Source organism: Oncorhynchus keta, chromosome 4, assembly GCF_023373465.1.
Source record: "Oncorhynchus keta strain PuntledgeMale-10-30-2019 chromosome 4, Oket_V2, whole genome shotgun sequence".
Taxonomy (NCBI): Eukaryota; Metazoa; Chordata; class Actinopteri; order Salmoniformes; family Salmonidae; genus Oncorhynchus; species Oncorhynchus keta.
Window position 1 is genome coordinate 46,810,184 of NC_068424.1, and position 18,781 is coordinate 46,828,964.

The 18,781-nt window shown below is 44.4% G+C and overlaps 1 protein-coding gene across 3 annotated transcripts in view; it reads right to left on the reverse strand.

Annotated features, from left to right (window-relative positions):
* LOC118384013 (A disintegrin and metalloproteinase with thrombospondin motifs 2-like) overlaps positions 1–18,781 on the reverse strand; it is a 212,830-nt gene that overhangs the window by 75,445 nt on the left and 118,604 nt on the right. For all 3 annotated transcript variants that reach the window (XM_052507619.1, XM_052507629.1, XM_052507632.1), the window contains exon 4: positions 386–591. In XM_052507619.1, coding sequence (XP_052363579.1) covers positions 386–591 — 206 coding nt within the window. The remainder of the gene's footprint in view (positions 1–385; positions 592–18,781) is intronic.

Below are 18,781 nucleotides of genomic sequence, written 5' to 3' on the forward strand. Positions count from 1 at the left end.
CTCTTGTAGAAACCACATACACATTATACTACAGTCGTCTTCATTCCTCTTCTGGTTATTGGATTAAAGTGTTCACAGTGAATCAACCGCTTGCAGCATCTTTCTAACAGAAGACACAGGGGCTAGGGGCACACTAATGGCGCATAAAAATGCACGTAGCATCCTACAATGTGTGTATGACTCTGTGTGAGGAGGTCGGTGGCACCTTAATTGGGGGAGAACGGGCGCGTGGTAATAACTGGAGCGGGAATCAGTGGGAAAGGTGTCAAATGCATCAAACACATATGGTTTCCTGGTGTTTGACGCTGTTTCCATTCGCTCCGGCCATTTTTAGGAGCCGTTCTCCCCTCAGCAGTCTCCTGTGGTGTGAGTGCCCTGTACTTACGATGTTCATGAGTGTGAGCAGGTACTTCTGGACGTTTTCCTTGCCGTGGAACTGCACCACAGAGTCGTCCACCCCCAGTAGGACCTCGATGTTGTAGGCTCTTTCTGGACTCTGTCTCCTCTGTCTCTGGGCTCGGGTCTGGTTGATGCTCTGCTCCACACCACGATACAGGGACTCCAGGTCCATCATACTAGGCAGATCAGCACCTAGAGACAACACAAACACAGACAGGGTTAATATCTAACACACACACATATACACGTGCGCACACTCACAGACACACACACACCAGCGTGATGCCTGAGACACAGGCAGAAAGCACAAATATTTAGGTATAACTGTTGGTGAATATGTAAATATATCTCTAACAGATGTGACTAATCAACCCAATATTGTAATTCACATCCCAGATTGTGTGGTGGCAAAACACTCAATGGACTTCAAATCAAATCAAATCAAGTTTCATTGGTCACATGCACATATTTAGCAGACGTCATTGCAGGTGTATCGCAATGTGTTCGTAGCTCCAACAGTGCAGTAGTATCTAACAGTTCACAACAATACACACCAATCTAAAAGTAAAAGACTGGAATTAAGAAATACATCAATATTGGATTGAGCAATGTCGGAGTGGCATTGACTAAAATACAGTAGAATAGAATACAGTGTATACATATGAGATGAGTAAAGCAGAATGTAAACATCATTTAAACATTAATGTGACTAGTGTTCCATTATTCAAGTGGCCAGGGATTCCAAGTCTATGTACACAGGGCAGCAGCCTCTAAGGTGCAGGGTTACGTAATCGGGTGGAAGTCGGCTAGTGATGGCTATTTAACAGTCTGATGTCCTTGAGAAAGAAGCTGTTTTTCAGTCTCTCGGCCCCAGCTGTGATGCACCTGTACTGATCTCGCCTTCTGGATGATAGCGGGGTGAACAGGCCGTGGCTCAGGTGGTTAATGTTGTTGATGATCTTTTTGGCCTTCCAGTGACATCGGGTGCTGTAGGTGTCATGGAGGACAGGTAGTTTTCCCCCGGTGATGCGTTGGGCAGACCACACCACCCTCTGGAGAGCCCTGCGGTTATGGGCGGGGCAGTAGCCATACCAGGCGGTGATACAGCCCGACAGGATGCTCTCAACTGTGCATCTGTAAATGTTTGGTGTTTTAAGGGCCACGTCAAATTTCTTCAGTCTCCTGTGGTTGAAGAGGCACTGTTGAGCCTTCTTCCCCACACTGTCTGTGTGAGCGGACCATTTCAAATCGTCAGTGATGTTTACGCCGAGGAAATTGAAGCTTAGAACTTCTTAGATACACACACACACATAAACATGCAAGTAGCTCTTCACATTGGGTCTAAACACTCTTGGCACTCCTAGGTAAGTCTACGTGTAATTGAAGCTATACACAAACACACACACACACAAGTAGCTGTGTGTATCGGGCTGAGATACTGTAGCTGGACTGGTGTGTTGTGATTCAGGAGAGGATAAATGATGCCGTCTCCAAAGCCAAGGCTGGCTCTCCTCATCCCACCTCTCGACACAAACAGAAACAATGTGGCCTCCATGGAACATTCTCCGCTTGTTGGGTAGACTGGGAACACCACGGCAATCTGGAGTCTACAAGCCATGTCCTGTCAGGCTCTGCACGGAGCCACTCTAAGCTGAGGAGTGTGTGTGTTTGTGTGTGTGTTAGAGCATGTGCGTGGCCTTAGCCTGCAGTTGCCAGGCAGCGCAAACAGGCTGAGGGACGTGGTCTCACAGAGAGAGATGCTTCACTGTGGGGAGCAGTTGCGTGGTCACTGTGGGAAAGCGTGGGAAACTCAAGTATAGTACACTACACCGCACATTTAACATGACAATACTTAGAGTACAGACATATTCCTCAAGACACTCAATCACCGTTTATATCTTTAGTAGACCCAGAACGCTAGGCCAAATAGAGGTGAGACTTTGATCCCCATTTAGGTGGTGCTTAGTCCACTGGTGGTGCTTATTCAATTATATTGGTAGCATCTCAATTGGACAGGTATAACTAAGCTACACCAAAAGTGTGTGGACACCTGCTCGTCAAACATCTCATCCAAAATCATGGGCATTAATATGCAGTTGGTCCCCCCCCTTTGCTGCTATAACAACAACCACTCTTCTGGGAATGCTTTTCACTGGATCTGGGAATTTGCTTCCATTCAGCCACAAGAGCATTAGTGAGGTCGGGCACTGATGTTGGGCGATTAGACTTGGCTCGCAGTAGGCGTTCCAATTCATCTCAAAGGTGTTCGATGAGGTTTAGGTCAGGGTCCTATGCAGGCCAGTCAAGCTCTTCCAAGCCAATCTCAACAAACCAACTATTGTCACAAAGTTCGAAGTACAGAATCGTCTAGAATGTCATTGTATGCTGTAGCATTAAGATATCCCTTCACTAGACCTAAAGGGCCTAGACCGAACCATGAAAAACAGGCCCCTTTATTCCTCCTTCACCAAACTTTACAGTTGGCACTATGCGTTGGGGCAGGTAGCATTCTCCTGGCCTTCATCACTCCAGAAAAATAATTTCCACTGCTCCAGAGTCCAATGGCGGTGAGCTTTACACCACTCCAGCTGACGCTTGACATTGCGCATGGTGATCTTAGGTTTGTGCGCGAGTACTCGGCCATACAAAACCCATTTCATAAAGCTCCCGACGAACAGCTCTTGTGCTGACGTTGCTTTCAGAGGCAGTTTGGAACTCAATATAGAGGGTTACAACCAAGGACAAATTACTTTACTCGCTACGCTCTTCAGCACTTTGTGGCCCTGTTCTGTGAGCTTGTGTGGCCTACCACTCCGTTGTTGCTCCTAGACGTTTCCAATTCACTATAACAGCACTTCAACTTGCCCGTGGCAGCTCTAAGCAGGGCAGAAATGTGACAAACTGACTTGTTGGAAAGGTGGCATCCTATGACGGTGCCACGTTGAATGTCACTGAGCTCATTCTACACTGCCAATGTTTGTCTATGGAGATTTCATGGGTGTGTGCTACATTTTATACACCTGTCAGCAACAGGATTGGCTGAAATAGCAGAATCAACAAATGTTTTTTTTATTTTGGGGGGGGGGTTTACCCCTTTTTCTCCCCAATTTCGTGGTATCCAATTGTTTTTAGTAGCTACTATCTTGTCTTATCGCTACAACTCCCATACAGGCTCGGGAGAGACGAAGGTTGAAAGTCACACAACCCAACCAAGCCACACAGTGCCATCCAACCCGGAAGCCAGCCGCACCAATGTGTCGGAGGAAACACCGTGCAACCTTGGTTAGCGCGCACTGCGCCCGGCCTGCCACAGGAGTCGCTGGTGCGTGGTGAAACAAGGATTTCCCTACCGGCCAAACCCTCCCTAACCCGGACGACGCTAGGCCAATTGTGCGTCGCCCCACGGACCTCTGGGCACGAACCCAGAGTCTCTGGTGGCACAGCTGGCGCTGCAGTACAGTGCCCTTAATCACTGCGCCACTCGGGAGTGCCCAGGAATCAACTCATTTTAAGGGGTGTCCCCATTATTTTGTATATACAGTGTATTTTTTTACTCATATAATAAGGAAAGAAAACTTGATACAAAGGAGAGTGATATTAGGATGAAGAGACACTAAGCTAACACATATGGAGAGATGCATTAGGGGCCATATTGTTTTTTTAACACACACTATGTTGAACTGTTGGATCCACACTAGTTTAACACATACGATCAGTGTGTTGGCGTATAAAGTGTTGGTAAGAGAAACTACAGAGATGTGAGAGAGAGAGAGAGAGAGAGAGAGAGAGAGAGAGAGAGAGAGAGAGAGAGAGAGAGAGAGAGAGAGAGAGAGAGAGAGAGAGAGAGAGAGAGAGAGAGAGAGAGAGAGAGAGAGCTAGGGGGCTGCTGTGTAGATCTGCCACCTATTCTCCCATCTCTCATTTAGCAAGGGGAAGTGATAGAGATAGAAGGAGAGAGAGAACAAGAGAGAGAGAGAGAGAATGAGAGAGAGATAGAGAGATGGCGGGAGAGAGAGAGAGCGAGCGCAAGAGAGCAACGGGGCTGCTGGGTAGATCTGCCACCTCGTCTCCCGTCTGTCAATTAGCAAGGGGCATCCTTTCCTTCCTGCTCCTCTTATGCAATGTTACCTAGGCAACCGGCTCATGGGTAAAACAACGCGCCGCATGGCTAATATTGTCTGCGGAGTCTGAGGAATAGGATTCAGTTGCAGCTACACATGAGTGACAGAACATGGTGAGAATGTCAGCTTCCTATCTCTAACTAAAGTGGAAGTGTAGGGAAAAACTGCAGGGGAAAAAATTATAATTAAATGTGATATTTTTTCTTAAACACCCATGGGTGTAAATGTATTTTTCCAGCAGGTGCCATTGTCTACCCTATCATGTGTCTGTGAGCACACGTGTTGACAATTTCTTACCATCGTTAACGGAATTAGCTCAAATTAAGGCCCCTGTCCTTTGTCTAAACTAACTTTTTTTTAAAATTACGAGCATGATGTCATAACCACAGCATCTGCTTTTAAAGACAGGTTTAGTTCAGATATTTTTTACTTCTGATTACGTAACACAATTGACGGAAAGCAGCGTTTGAACTCTTTAGTCTTTTTTACGAGGATGGCATTCCTTTGGAGAACATGTGCTATGACTGCAAATTAGGGCGGGAATTAAGTTGAGTTTCAATAAAGAAAAAATCGGGTTAAGGAAATAACAACGAAAACATCCCTTGTTAACTCTTGCCCTCTAATGTCGACTTCATTTTCTTCCCCGAAGCCCACAGGTCTATTACAAACAACTACATCTGTCATTCCTGGGCCTTGAGTAAACTCAGCTGCCTACTTCCTTAACTTGAATAGCTTTTGAGCAGGTGTCCTAAGAGAAAAAGAAAGAGAGAAAGAGAGAGAGAGAAAGAGATGTGAAGTCATGATTTATCTCTATAAGACAGAGAGAGAGCAGGAGAGAGAGAGCGAGAGAGAGAGAGCGAGAGAGAGAGCGAGAGAGAGAGAGAGAGAAAGTGACGAAGAGAAACCAGAAAGACCTTGAGTGTCACAGTTCTGCTTCAGTCTTCTTCACTATATTTATAGCGAGTGTCACAGTCTTGTGGAGAGGCATCAGTGTCTCCCTCCAGAGACTGCCACCAGGTACACAGAAATAAACAACATCTACTCTTCTCACCTATAGTTCTGTAATCAGTCTATGTGTTTCACTGTGTTTGGCTCGTCTTGACAATGCTAACAAAATAATTCTGCCTATTTAAAAAAGTTGTTGTTATTGTCACCTACACCACTTTCTCTGCAAGACATAAAAGACTGATACAATGTCCGTCTTGTCTTTCTCCTTTTCTTCCCTAATCCTGTTTTCCCTCTTCTCCTCCCTCTCCTCTCCATCTCTCCTGAATCAGATGCAGTGCAGTCAGAATATATTTACATTCCATGAGTACAGTGACACAAGTTGGGCCATTTACATTTTTAAAAAAGTTGTCATTTAGCAAACACTCTTATCCAGAGCATATTACTGTAGTGAGTGTATATATTTTTGTATTTTTTCATACTGGGCCCCCGTGGGAATTAAACTCACAACCCTGGCATTGCAAGCACCCTGCTCTACCAAATTAGCCACACGGGACCACAGTAAAATAAATAAAATATTACCCTTTTACCTACCCCCCTCTACCAAAACATCCCCCTGCCTCCCACTCCCTTTTACCAGTGAGACATAAACATATTATTTCACCCTCTCCCCCTAAAAAAGACACCCCACTGCCTCCCTCTGGTCTCTCCCCTCTCTTCCCGCTAGGACTTCTCAATCAGGTGGAGGAGAGCCGGCCCTTATTAGGAGACAAAGGTACTCCGTCTTTCAACCTTTGCAAATGTCAAGGATGTCTGAGTGCCTGGAGGGGGGAGGGGGAGGGGGAGAGAGAGAGAGAGAGAGAGAGAGAGAGAGAGAGAGAGAGAGAGAGAGAGAGAGAAAACTCTCTGATAGGAGAACCATTTTTGGTTTCATGTAGAACCCTGTCCAGAGGGTTCTACCTGGAACCATTAAGGGTTCTCCTATGGGGATGGCCAGAGAACCCTTTTGGAAACCTTTTTTCTAAGAGTGTATAGAGGAGGAGACTAATGGTGATTATTCAGGTCAAAGCTGTCCTAATATTGAGATGTCATTGCTAAAGCAGACCGTGTGGCAGGACATAGTGTGGAAGGTTTCTTTGTACTCTGAAGAGCTGAGGAAAATGTTCAGGTGGCAATGACCTTAGACACATATTCTTTCCGTTGCTTCTCTCTTGCAAGTGTGTGTGTGTGTGTGTGTGTGTGTGGAGCTACTTGGAGCTACTTAGGCATTTAAGGTTTGGAGAAACATGGAAAAATGTCAGAATCTGACGTCAAATTGGTTAAACCGTGAGATCTTGTTGCTCATACCTAGTGATTTATGTAATCCAGCTCACTGACTCAACAAACAACACACACACAGACACACACCTATCATATCCCTCCCTCCCCCAGTCACCCCCCCCACCCACACACACACACACACACACACACACACACACACACACACACACACACACACACACACACACACACACACACACACACACACACACACACACACACACAAGACTACTTTGCTTACAAATGCACACCTTGGCCACATAGCTCAAAGCATGGACACTTTGGCTCCTTGGTGACAGGTTTATAGGTCGTCAAGGTGATGAGTGGCGCGGATCGTTAAACCGGCCGCTAGCATCTGGACATGTAGCAACGCATTGTGAGGTCGCAAAAAATGTCAGTCGCACCTCCACCGAGCGAGCACTCATTAAAAGTAAAGGCAAGGAACAGAACGCAGTACAAGACGAAGAGGCTCTGATGATACACATATTGAACTCTGATTCACCTTATTTTATAGGTTTCATTGTTTAGTCAGTTAATCAGCAATCAAATTTGACAGATTGCAATTCCCAAAGCACAACCCGCAATGTAAATGATTAAAATACATGAATTAAAACTTGCTTTTAACCAATAACTGTTTAGAAACAAAAGTGTTTTCTTAATGATTCATTTCAATATTCCACAACTAATTTATTTGAATGTGTCCCCATGGTCAAACAGATCAGTCATCTCCAGGTCTTGGCTGGTATTGTTCATTTGATTGGGTGGATTTAGGGGACCAGTTCATGATTTAGTGACTTTAGTCCATCACACCTTTTACTGTAAAATACAACACAAACAATGAGTTCCATTAGTTTTGCGACACTGTGCATCATTAACATGTGTTCATCTGACCTTAGTGAGCTTTCTCCCAAGATGAGAGAGGTACCAGTCAGATAGAGAGCCGGGAGACATAGAGGCCTGTATGGCCACATCATTCTGTAACTGTCTGGATCTAGTTCAGGCCCTGTCTGTGGGATAGGGAGGATTCTGCAGCCATGTGGCTTAAGATCCACTGCGAAATTCGACATCTGTCCATGTAAGCAGGATGTTGGGAGATTACTTCAAAACCGACAACTAGGGGCAATGGTGAGCGCTATTACCATCAAGAAGGATTGGGATTTTCTAGGGCGTTGTACACAGGGATGGTGGATGGCTCGGGTGTTCAATCCCAGTACTAGGAACTAGTTTTGTATTTGTTTGTTTTAACCCTATCCCAAACCTTAACCCTTAACTTAACCATTCGGAATGAAAGCCTAAACTTAACCTTTGAAATGTTACGTTTACGGACAAACGTCGGATTCTGCAGAGAGACTGTGAGAGCTTGTTGCATTCTGTGCTTCAGAGCCCTGCTACATTGCCATGTCTCACGTGTGTGTGTGTGTGTGTGTGTGTGTGTGTGTGTGTGTGTGTGTGTGTGTGTGTGTGTGTGTGTGTGTGTGTGTGTGTGTGTGTGTGTGTGTGTGTGTGTGTGTGTGTGTGTGTGTGTTACTGTGCTAAGGCTGACGATAATATGATCCAATCACTGCAATAATGCAATTTAGCCTGATTTGTTTAGCTAACTCTCTCTACGGAAAATAAACTGAATATGAGTGGGTAATAGACCGACCTAGAGGATAAGTTGAAGAGAGAGGACTACTTACACGCAGCACAATAATGCCATAATCTTCCCTGTTGAGCGCTACATTAACCATCAAGACTATCATTGTCTATTATAAGGAGACACAATATACAGAGAAATCCAAGAGTTCCCCAACCACACTGCCTTAGCATCTTATACAGTAAAGCCAGGGCTATTTAGTTCCACCAAGTTAACAAACATACGTACACACACACACACACACACACACACACACACACACACACACACACACACACACACACACACACACACACACACACACACACACACACACACACACACACACACACACACACACACACGCACACGCACACATTTTATACCTAGGATGTCTGCTGCTCGCCCCCACACTAGAGATGGGAGAATAATCCCACCACTGTCCACAGCCAGACGGATCCATCTCTCACAGTTCACCATCAAATTCTTCGCCCACGGCTCCACCATGCGTGTGTACGTGTTCCCGTCACTGAAAGGGGGCAGTACAGTTTCTGCTACACAGGCAGGGTGAATAGGGAGGAGAGGTAAGTGTGAGTGTGTGCGTCTGTGTATTCAAAACTATTTTTGTCTGGACAGCATCTGGCACCTAGCCGCACCCCTCCTCACCCCTAGAGACACCTGCCCTCACCCTTCTTGACCTGCAGGTCACAAGTCGTCAGACACACTTGCACACGCAAACAAACACGCACACACAACACACATGGCTGGGGGCCCTGTATTTTCCTGACAGACTGGTGTTAAGGAGGGACCGCCTGGGAGCTGGGACCGGGGCTGACGTATTATGACAGCCAGCCACACATATGTCAGCCTGATCACTGTGTCACCACCAGAGACAGACAGGAGAGGGAGGGAGAGAAAGACACACAGACACAGAGACACAGAGATAGAAACATGTTTCCCATGGCAATGAAGCCCATTGAATTGAGAGAGAGAGAGAGAGACACAGAAAGAGAGGGAGAGCGAGAGACACAGAAAGAGAGAGAGAAAGAGAGATAGAGAGAGTGAGAGAGAGACGACCAGTCTTCATTCTGTATGGATTCTGCATGTCCTTCCATTTCACTGGCAACTGATCTATCACATTCCACAGACTGACAGGTGACAGAATACAGACAGGCTCTTCACTTTATCTCTCCATAGCAGAGCTGTCATCTTTGCTCTCCTGTCTATTGTTACTGCTCCAATTTGACTAAAGATTGCTGATACGGAGACACAATGAGAGGTCAGAGATGGTTGAGTGTTGATCAGTATGGTGTCATGACACACACACGGACACCCCAACGCAGGCATCCAATGCACAGACTCACGCACTCGCGTACATGCACGTACACACTTCCACCAAGTTAACAAACATACGTACACACACACACACACACACACACACACACACACACACACACACACACACACACACACACACACACACACACACACACACACACACACACACACACACACACACACACACACACACACACACAGTGAGAATCATTGCATAATCAATCGACAAGTCTGAAATGTCCACATTCAGCAACAACGGACGTTCACAACAATTCACTGCAAACACAAACATCAGATGGACACTAGTCAACAACACAACGCACACACACATATACACACACAGAGTGAGAATTGTTACTTCACCAATGAACAAGTCTGAAACGTACAAACTCAATGTACAGCCAGACCAGAGAAATGTCTCAACGTCACAGAGAACACAGAACTCTCCTCTCTTCTATTCTCTCCTCCTCTCCTCCTCTCCTTCTCTCTTCATTTCCTCACTTCATTACTCGTTTCTTCAGAAGCTTCATGGGGGGAGAGATATGAAGAATGATAGAGAGCGACAGAGAGAGAGAGAGAGAGAAAGAGAGGATCCCATCCAGAGGTGTGATACAATATGTATGCAAATGGTCTCTCCTCTCTCTCCAGCCCTCCCATACAGTGAGAGAGACACACACTGTATTGCCATAGGGATGGAGAATAGGCTTTTCTACTTATGATTTATGAAAGCCCATAAGCCATGATACACTCATGATCCTAGTCTAACCCAGCTACCCAACGGACACATTACAGTAGTTTAATGGAGATTGTATTTTAATCAAGATGAATGTTTGTTTTCCAAAACAATTATGATGAATCTGCTGAAGAATACTCATTAGAATTGGATTATAACAGTTGGAATAAAATTAAAGTGTTTGGGCTTTTGTTATTGGCATTATTTCACCGCAAAGATCATTATCACTCCAAGTACAACAACCTGTTGTTTTAATCATCAAGTTTTCGAGGCAGCCAAAGCAGAATTAATAAAGTGATATCTGTGTGGCCAATTGGCAGTGTTTCATAACTGAGTCCTTCATAGCAATTATCAATTAAAAACAATGCAATACATTATTCATCATTCTCAATTATATCGCCCTGAACAGGGAACAGTGCCAGAGTCAAACTAATGTATCTGTAATCAAAACCCATAATGAACCATCTCTCTTCTCCTCTCCGGTGTGTGTGTGTGTGTGTGTGTGTGTGTGTGTGTGTGTGTGTGTGTGTGTGTGTGTGTGTGTGTGTGTATTCTTGTGTGTGTGTGTGTGTGTGTGTGTGTGTGTGTGTGTGTGTGTGTGTGTGTGTGTGTGTGTGTGTGTGTGTGTGTATTCTTGTGTGTGTGTGTGTGTGTGTATTCTTGTGTGTGTGTGTGTGTGTGTATTCTGTGTGTGTGTGTGTGTGTGTGTGTGTGTGTGTGTGTGTGTGTGTGTGTGTGTGTGTGTGTGTGTGTGTGTGTGTGTGTGTGTGTGTATTCTTGTGTGTGTGTGTGTGTGTGTGTACTGTAAAAAACAACAACCGCACATGTCGGTTGTTTCAACTAATTATTATTAAGTAACTGTTTCCACAGCTTTTCTTCTGTTCACACAACTTTTCCCTCCATGTGTTACCTGAACAACAACAAAAAATGTTGGCCCAAACTTGAGATGGGCAAAACTTCTGTCAATTTAAAATGATGTGTTTTCTCAACATGTCTCATATGTTCATTAAACTCTGAATTATTATTTAGGCATATTAACTAAAAAAAGAATGTGCTTTCAACGTAACATTTTTTTCAACTTACATTTTTGACACATGTTTATTTATACAGTAAATGTCCTTGAACCTGTCCTTGAACCTGTCCTTGAACCTGTCCTTGAACCTGTCCTTGGATTTTAACACACAACTTCCTGGTTCACGGCATTCTGATATATCCTTCTACGCCACCATGTCTGTGTCAATTATCGTTTAATCTCACTATATTCTCTCCTCATTGATAAGATTTTCTTATTGAAGTTTCTATATTGTTGTCTAATGTTGGTGGAGCATATTATTCTGTTTTAATGTTACTCAATTAACTATGATTAATAAAATGTTTTTTTCTTGAGTGTACTTTTAACATAGCTGAGATCTTTTTTTTTTTAAGTACAAAGTGTAGCAACACAGGTGAAATCAGTTACTGACAGACATGGTGGAGTAGCAAAAAGATTGGAATGCTGTGAACCAAGAGGTTGAGAATTGAAATCCCAGGTTGAATATGTTGAATATTGAATATGTTGAATATGAATTACTGTATAAATGAACATGCACACAACGTATGTCAACGTGGGTCAAATATGTACGTTGAAAACATTGTACGTTTAAAGCTCTGTTTCATTAAACCAAAATATAAACGCAACATCTAAAATGTTGATCCCATGTTTTATGAGCTCAAAAAAAAGATCACAGGAATGTTAAATATGCACAAAAAGCTTATATATTTCTCAAATGTTGTGCACAAATTTGTTTACATCCCTGTTAATGAGCATTTCTCCTTTGCAACGATAATCCATCCACTTGACAGGTGTGGCATATCAAGAAAAGCTGATTAAACGGAATGATCATTACACAGGTGCACCTTGTGCTAGGGACAATACAAGGCCACTCTGAAATGTGCAGTTTTGTCCCACAACACAATGCCACAGATGTCTCAAGTTTTGAGGTAGTGTGCAACTGGCATGCTGACTGCAGGAATGGCCACCATAGCTGTTTGCCAGATAATTGAATGTTAATTTCTTTACCATAAGCCACCTCCAATGTTGTTTAGAGAATTTGGTAGTACGTCCAACTTGCCTCACAACCACAGACCTCGTGTATGGCGTTGTGTGGGCGAGCGATTTCCTGATGTCACTGTTGTTAACAGTGCCCCATAGTGGCTGTGGGGTTATGGGGGGGTTATGGGGTTATGGTTTGGGCAGGCATAAGCTACGGACAACAAACACAATTGTATTTTATCGATGGTAATTTGAAAGCACACAGATTCCGTGAAGAGATCTTGAGGCTCATTGTCATTCCATTACTCCACTGCCATCACCTCATGTTTCAACATGATAATGCACAGCCCCATGTCGAAAGGATTTGTACACAATTCCTGGAAGCTGAAAATGTCCCAGTTCTTCCATGGCCTGCACGCACACCAGACATGTCACCCATTGATCATGTTTGGGATGCTCTGGATCAACGTGTACGACAGCGTGTTCCAGTTCCCGCTAATATCCAGCAACTTCACACAGCCATTAAAGAGGAGTGGGACATTCCACAGCCCACAATCCACAGCCTGATCAAATCTATGCAAAGGAGATGTGCCGTGCTACATGAAGCAAATGGTGGTACTTTTTTTGTTTTGTTGGGTATCTGTGATGAACAGACGCATACACTACATGATGCTTACACTACATGATCTTATTCCAAAATCATGGGCATTAATATGGAGTATGTCCCCCCTTTTCTGCTATAACAGCCTTCACTCTTCTGGGAAGGGTTTTCCACTAGATGTTGGAACATTGCTGTGGGGACTTGCCACCATTCCCCAACAAGAAGATTAGTGAGGTCGGGCACTGATGTTGGGCGATTAGACCTGGCTCGCAGTCAGCGTTCCAATTTTTTATTTATTTATTTTTTTACCTTTATTTAACTAGGCAAGTCAGTTAAGAACAAATTCTTATTTTCATTGAAGGCCTAGGAACAGTGGGTTAACTGCCTGTTCAGGGGCAGAACGACAGATTTGTACCTTGTCAGCTCGGGGATTTGAACTTGCAACCTTTTGGTTACTAGTCCAATGCTCTAACCACTAGGCTACACTGCAATTCAAACCAAAGGTGTTGGATGGGGTTGAGGTCAGGGCTCTGTGCAGGCCAGTCAAGTTATTCCACACTGATCTCGACAAACCCTTTCTGTATGGACCTCGCTTTGTGCACGGGGGCATTGTCATGCTGAAAAAGGGAAGGGCCTTCCTCAAACTTTTGCCACAAAGTTGGATGCACAGATGAATCTAGAATGGCATTTTGTTTTGTAGCATTAAGATTTCCCTTCACTGGAACTAAGGGGCCTAGCCATGAACCATGAAAAATAGCCCCAGACCATTATTCCTTCTCCACCAAACTTTACAGTTGGCACTATGCATTCGGACAGGTAACATTTCCCTGGCCTCCGCCAAACCCAAATTCATCTGGCGGACTGCTCCACTGCTCCAGAGCCCAATGGCGGCGAGCTTTACACCACTCCAGCCGACGCTTGGCATTGACCATGGTGATCTTAGGTTTGTGTGCAGGTGCTTGGCCATGGAGACCTATTTCATGAAGCTCCCAACGAACCGTTATTGTGCTGACGTTGCCTCCAGAGGCAGTTTGGAACTCGTAGTGAGTGTTGCAACTGAGGACAGACAATTTGTACGTGCTATGCACTTCAGCACCCGGCGGTCCCATTCTGTGAGCTTGTGTGGCGTACCACTTTGCGGCTGAGGCGTTGTTGCTTCTAGACATTTACACTTTACAATAAATTGACCAGGGAAGCTCTAGCAGGGCAGATATTTGACAATTTTACTTGTTGGAAAGGTTGCATCCTTTACATTTTAATTGACAGATGTCTTTGTATGATTTGTAACTCAGTAAAATCATTGAAACTGTTGCATGTTGCATTCATATTTTGGTTCAGTACAGTTCCACAGCCGTTTTTTTTTAGGCAAGATGCCCAAATAGAAAACATTTGTTGAATGAACTTATTAAGAGACAATTTAAGTTGACTGAATTTCTTGCCTACATCTTCTCAAGTTGGAGCTATGTTTGGGACAACTAAAAATGTTCATTCAACCGAAATATGTTGAGTAAACGAGAAAAAAAAAAAAGTCTGTGGAACCAGTTACTTAATGATATTTGGTTAATTAAGACAACAACAACAAAAAAAGAATGGCCGTGTGTGCACGCCTGCTAACGTGCATGCGTGGGCGGTTGGTTTACAGTACATAGCTGCCTTTCTTCTCCCTCCTATGAGACGACAACCTCTCCAACCTATTCATTCCAAACCCCAACCCTCCCCATCCACTGATACATCACACACTTTCCCGCCTCTGAGCCCACGCCTCTCTTTATTCACGTTTTGTTTCGTCTGATGTTTCCTTTTGACTACGGTTTTGTTGTTTTCCTTTCTCATTTCCATCAGTGACTTTGGGTCCTTGAAAAGTGATATATGAGTCCCATGTATCCTCATTATTATTGTTACTTCTCCCGTGTAATCTTTCCCTGGCTCGCCCGACATGCTGACCCTCTTCCCTGAAAGAGAGAGAGCCGAGCTGGGGATTCCGTTGGGAACGTTGATGGTTCCAGGTTCCATTGGGGAGCGGCATGGTTAATCAATGAGCCGTCTTCCGTTCCAGGGTAATAGTATGCAACAGTATACTCCAGCAGGGAGCAGGGCACAGCACAGCTAATAGCTCTTCCCCTGTCTCTCCGTCCTCGTGAACCACACCACTGTAATAACATCAACAGGCCAGATGTTCACTGAACATACTCTACTGCCGAAGACAGCACCTGAAGACTGGACTCACACAAAGCAATGACGTTCGTTTCCAAAGCATCAAGAGGTTCACACTTTCTGGCAATGTTAACTCTAGACATGTAATCATTCATACAACACGCAGTATACAATTCCACAGTAAACATACAAAGTTAATAATTCATTAACTGTATGTAAATCAAAACAATCAACTCCTTAATGCCGTGAAATGAACACATAAAAACAATTGGCAGTATCGGCAGCTGTTGGGAACGCGTGGTAACCGTAGACAAACTGTGTATTGGATTCGGAGGAGGAGAGAGCAGGGGAGGAGATTGAGGGGAAGAGAGAGGAGGAGAAGAGAGGATGGGAAAAAGTGGGAAATTGGGGCTTTTCCTAGGCCAAATTCAATAAAATACTTATTAAAGGGAAATATTCCCCACCTTTTCCAATTTGGCTCTGACACTAAACACGGTTTCATTCTCCTTGGTCCACCGCACACCTAATCCTCATTCAGAGAGTGAGGGAGGGAGAGCGAGAGATCGAGAGGATGAGGGGGAGAGGAAGAGAGGGAAGGAGGGAGAGAGCGAAGACAAGAGAGAGAGGGAGGGAGGTAGAAGGAGGGATGGAGGGAGAGAGAGAGGGAGATGGCAAGATAGAGAACTACATCAATCCCAAATGTGAGAAGTCAAAGGTCGGGTCAGACCATGATGCAGATTTTAATGAGAACATTGATATTTACAGTAAATCATTATGAGCTTCCAGTTATGAGGGGAGGGTCCTCAGTTCCTCCTCAACCTCCCACCCCACACACCCCATCCCGAATACGCACAGGAATGCACGCACACACCACTGTGTGTGTAGTTAGTGTAGTTCAGCCACTGTGGGGGAGAATACATGGACCAAGAGTTGGCAATCCCCTGCAGAGTTCATTAGAAAAGTTCACACAGTCAATGTTAGTATGCTGTTAAAGCACACACACACACACACACACACACACACACACACACACACACACACACACACACACACACACACACACACACACACACACACACACACACACACACACACACACACACACACACACACACACACACACACACACACACACACACACAACCGGAAGCTTCCATGCACATCCTGTCCACTGTGATGTAATGAGATATCTTTCCTGTTTCCTATTCCAATCTCTCCATCCTCCACAGAGCTGTAACGATAGAGCCAGGGAGGAGAGGAACTGTAAACAGAGAGGAGGAACTCTGCGTCTCTCTCTCTCTCTCTCTCTCCTATTGCAATGGAGTAGGTCTCACTACACTGCCTGTGGAAATTGCCTCTCAGTCCCTCTGTCCCACTACTACTACTGTACACACACACACACACGCGCGCAAATAAAATCAACGTTTATTGGTCGCGTAAACAGCTCAGTAGATGTTATAAGAATGGAGCGAAATGCTTGTGTTACTGGCTCCTAACAGTGCAGTAAATTGTCAAACAAGTACACAAACAATAGATCATCCAAAACTAGAAATCAAGAATGTCAGAACAAATCCAATTAACAACCCAAATGCAGTCTATGCGTATATACACCAAAACATATAGTAAGAATGATACTGTATGTAGACAAGGGGATGTATTAAGGGCGGTGCAGTTGCCGTACCAGGCGGTGATGCAGCCCAACAGAATGCTCTCAATGGTGCATCTGAAATTCAAGAAGCTCTTAATGGCAATGACACATTTCTTCAGCCAGCTGAGATTGTAAAGTTGTTATTGCTCTTTCTTCACCATTTGGGACCATTTCAGGTCCTCAGTGATGTGCATGTCAAGGAACTTAAAGCTTTTGACCATTTCCGCTGCGGCTCGTCAATGTGGACTGGGACGTGCTCCCTCTTCTGTCTCCTGTAGTCCACGATCATCTCTTTCGTGTTTGTGAAATTTGATCAGATTTCCTTTATTAAAGGCCCCAGCAACAACAAATGCGGCCTCAGGATGTGCGGTTTCCAGGTTGCTCAATTTGCCATATCGTTCCTTGAGTGCCACCGTGGTGTCGGCTTGAGGGGGATATAAAAGGCCATGACAATTATTAATGTTAATTCTCTTTGGAGGTAATGGGGTTGGCATTTGATGGTGAGATGTTCCAGATCAGGAGAGAAAAAGGTCTTCAGTTTTTGTATGTTGCCACAATCACACCATGAGCTATCAATCATTAAAACATACCCCTCCACCTTCGCTTTCGCCGGAGAGGTTTTCTTCTCCTGTATGGATAGACACACGCACACACACGCACGCACGCACGCACACACACACACACACACACAAAATAAGAAAATGGGAGGTGAAGGAAAGGGAAGAAAATATATGAAAACAAGACAGAGATGCAGATAAGGGTGTTATGTCACAAAACATAGGAGAGATGGAGAGATGTATAGAGAAAATGAAGAGGGAGGAAAGAAAAAGTCCAAAAATAGAAAGAAATAAAACACACACACACACACACAAACAGAAACACTAGTGTTGTCTCAGAGCTGGCTCTCATGTTGACAGCCCCACTGACACTCTCTTAAATATTAATGGCTTGAATCCACCTCATTAATATGAGGTGCACTGCTGATTGTACTGTTAATAGCAGTGTGAGTGAGTGTGCGTGCATGTGAAACGTGTGCACTAAGTGTCAGTTAGTTAAGTAATACAGTATATGTAGATATATATATATATATATTCCACAAATCATATTTCATCAAATAAGATACATTGCATTACAGAACTTACATTCAATAACTTAGATTGTTCCTCATTTTCAGTAATCACTGAACACAATGTGATCATAGCCAGGGTGTGTCATATTATAATCCTCTGGTGCGAAAGAGAAAGAGGGAGGAAGAAAATACAGATGAAGAGATAGAAAGAAAAAGAGAGAGGACAGAGACAGAGTGATAGGGTGAGAGTGGACATCTGCACCAACACAGAATGACATGCATAAGTAATCGACCACGAACACACGCACACGTGCACACACACACACAAACAACCCCCCTCTCTGGCCAGGCGTGAAGTGTTTGGACGACAGTAGAAAACCAAACTGTGGCCTGTTTTAGCAAGCTGCCACACCACTAGCCCAGCACGCAACACACTACTTACTCAGTGATACAGCCACAAGGGGCTGGATCTGCAATGGTACAGCCTTGGTACGGTAGGACTTAGGACCTCTTTTTCTCTCTGTTTCTCCATTGTAATCGGATGAGTCTCCTTCTTAGAGGACAGAGATAGAGAGGGACAGAGTAAAAATGAGATACGGAAATGCAGACAAACAGTAAAGAGAGAGTGAGAGGGCGGTGTTATCCGTCTCGTGCTCGTCTCGTCAAACTGAGAGTCTCATTTCTTTTTCCTTCATGGTCTATTGTTGCAAGGTAGAATGATTAGTATATGGGCCACTCGCTTACTGTACTGATAGAGCTGATTTCCAAGAACTAATAATTATCACCAACCCATTGATTAGTCTACT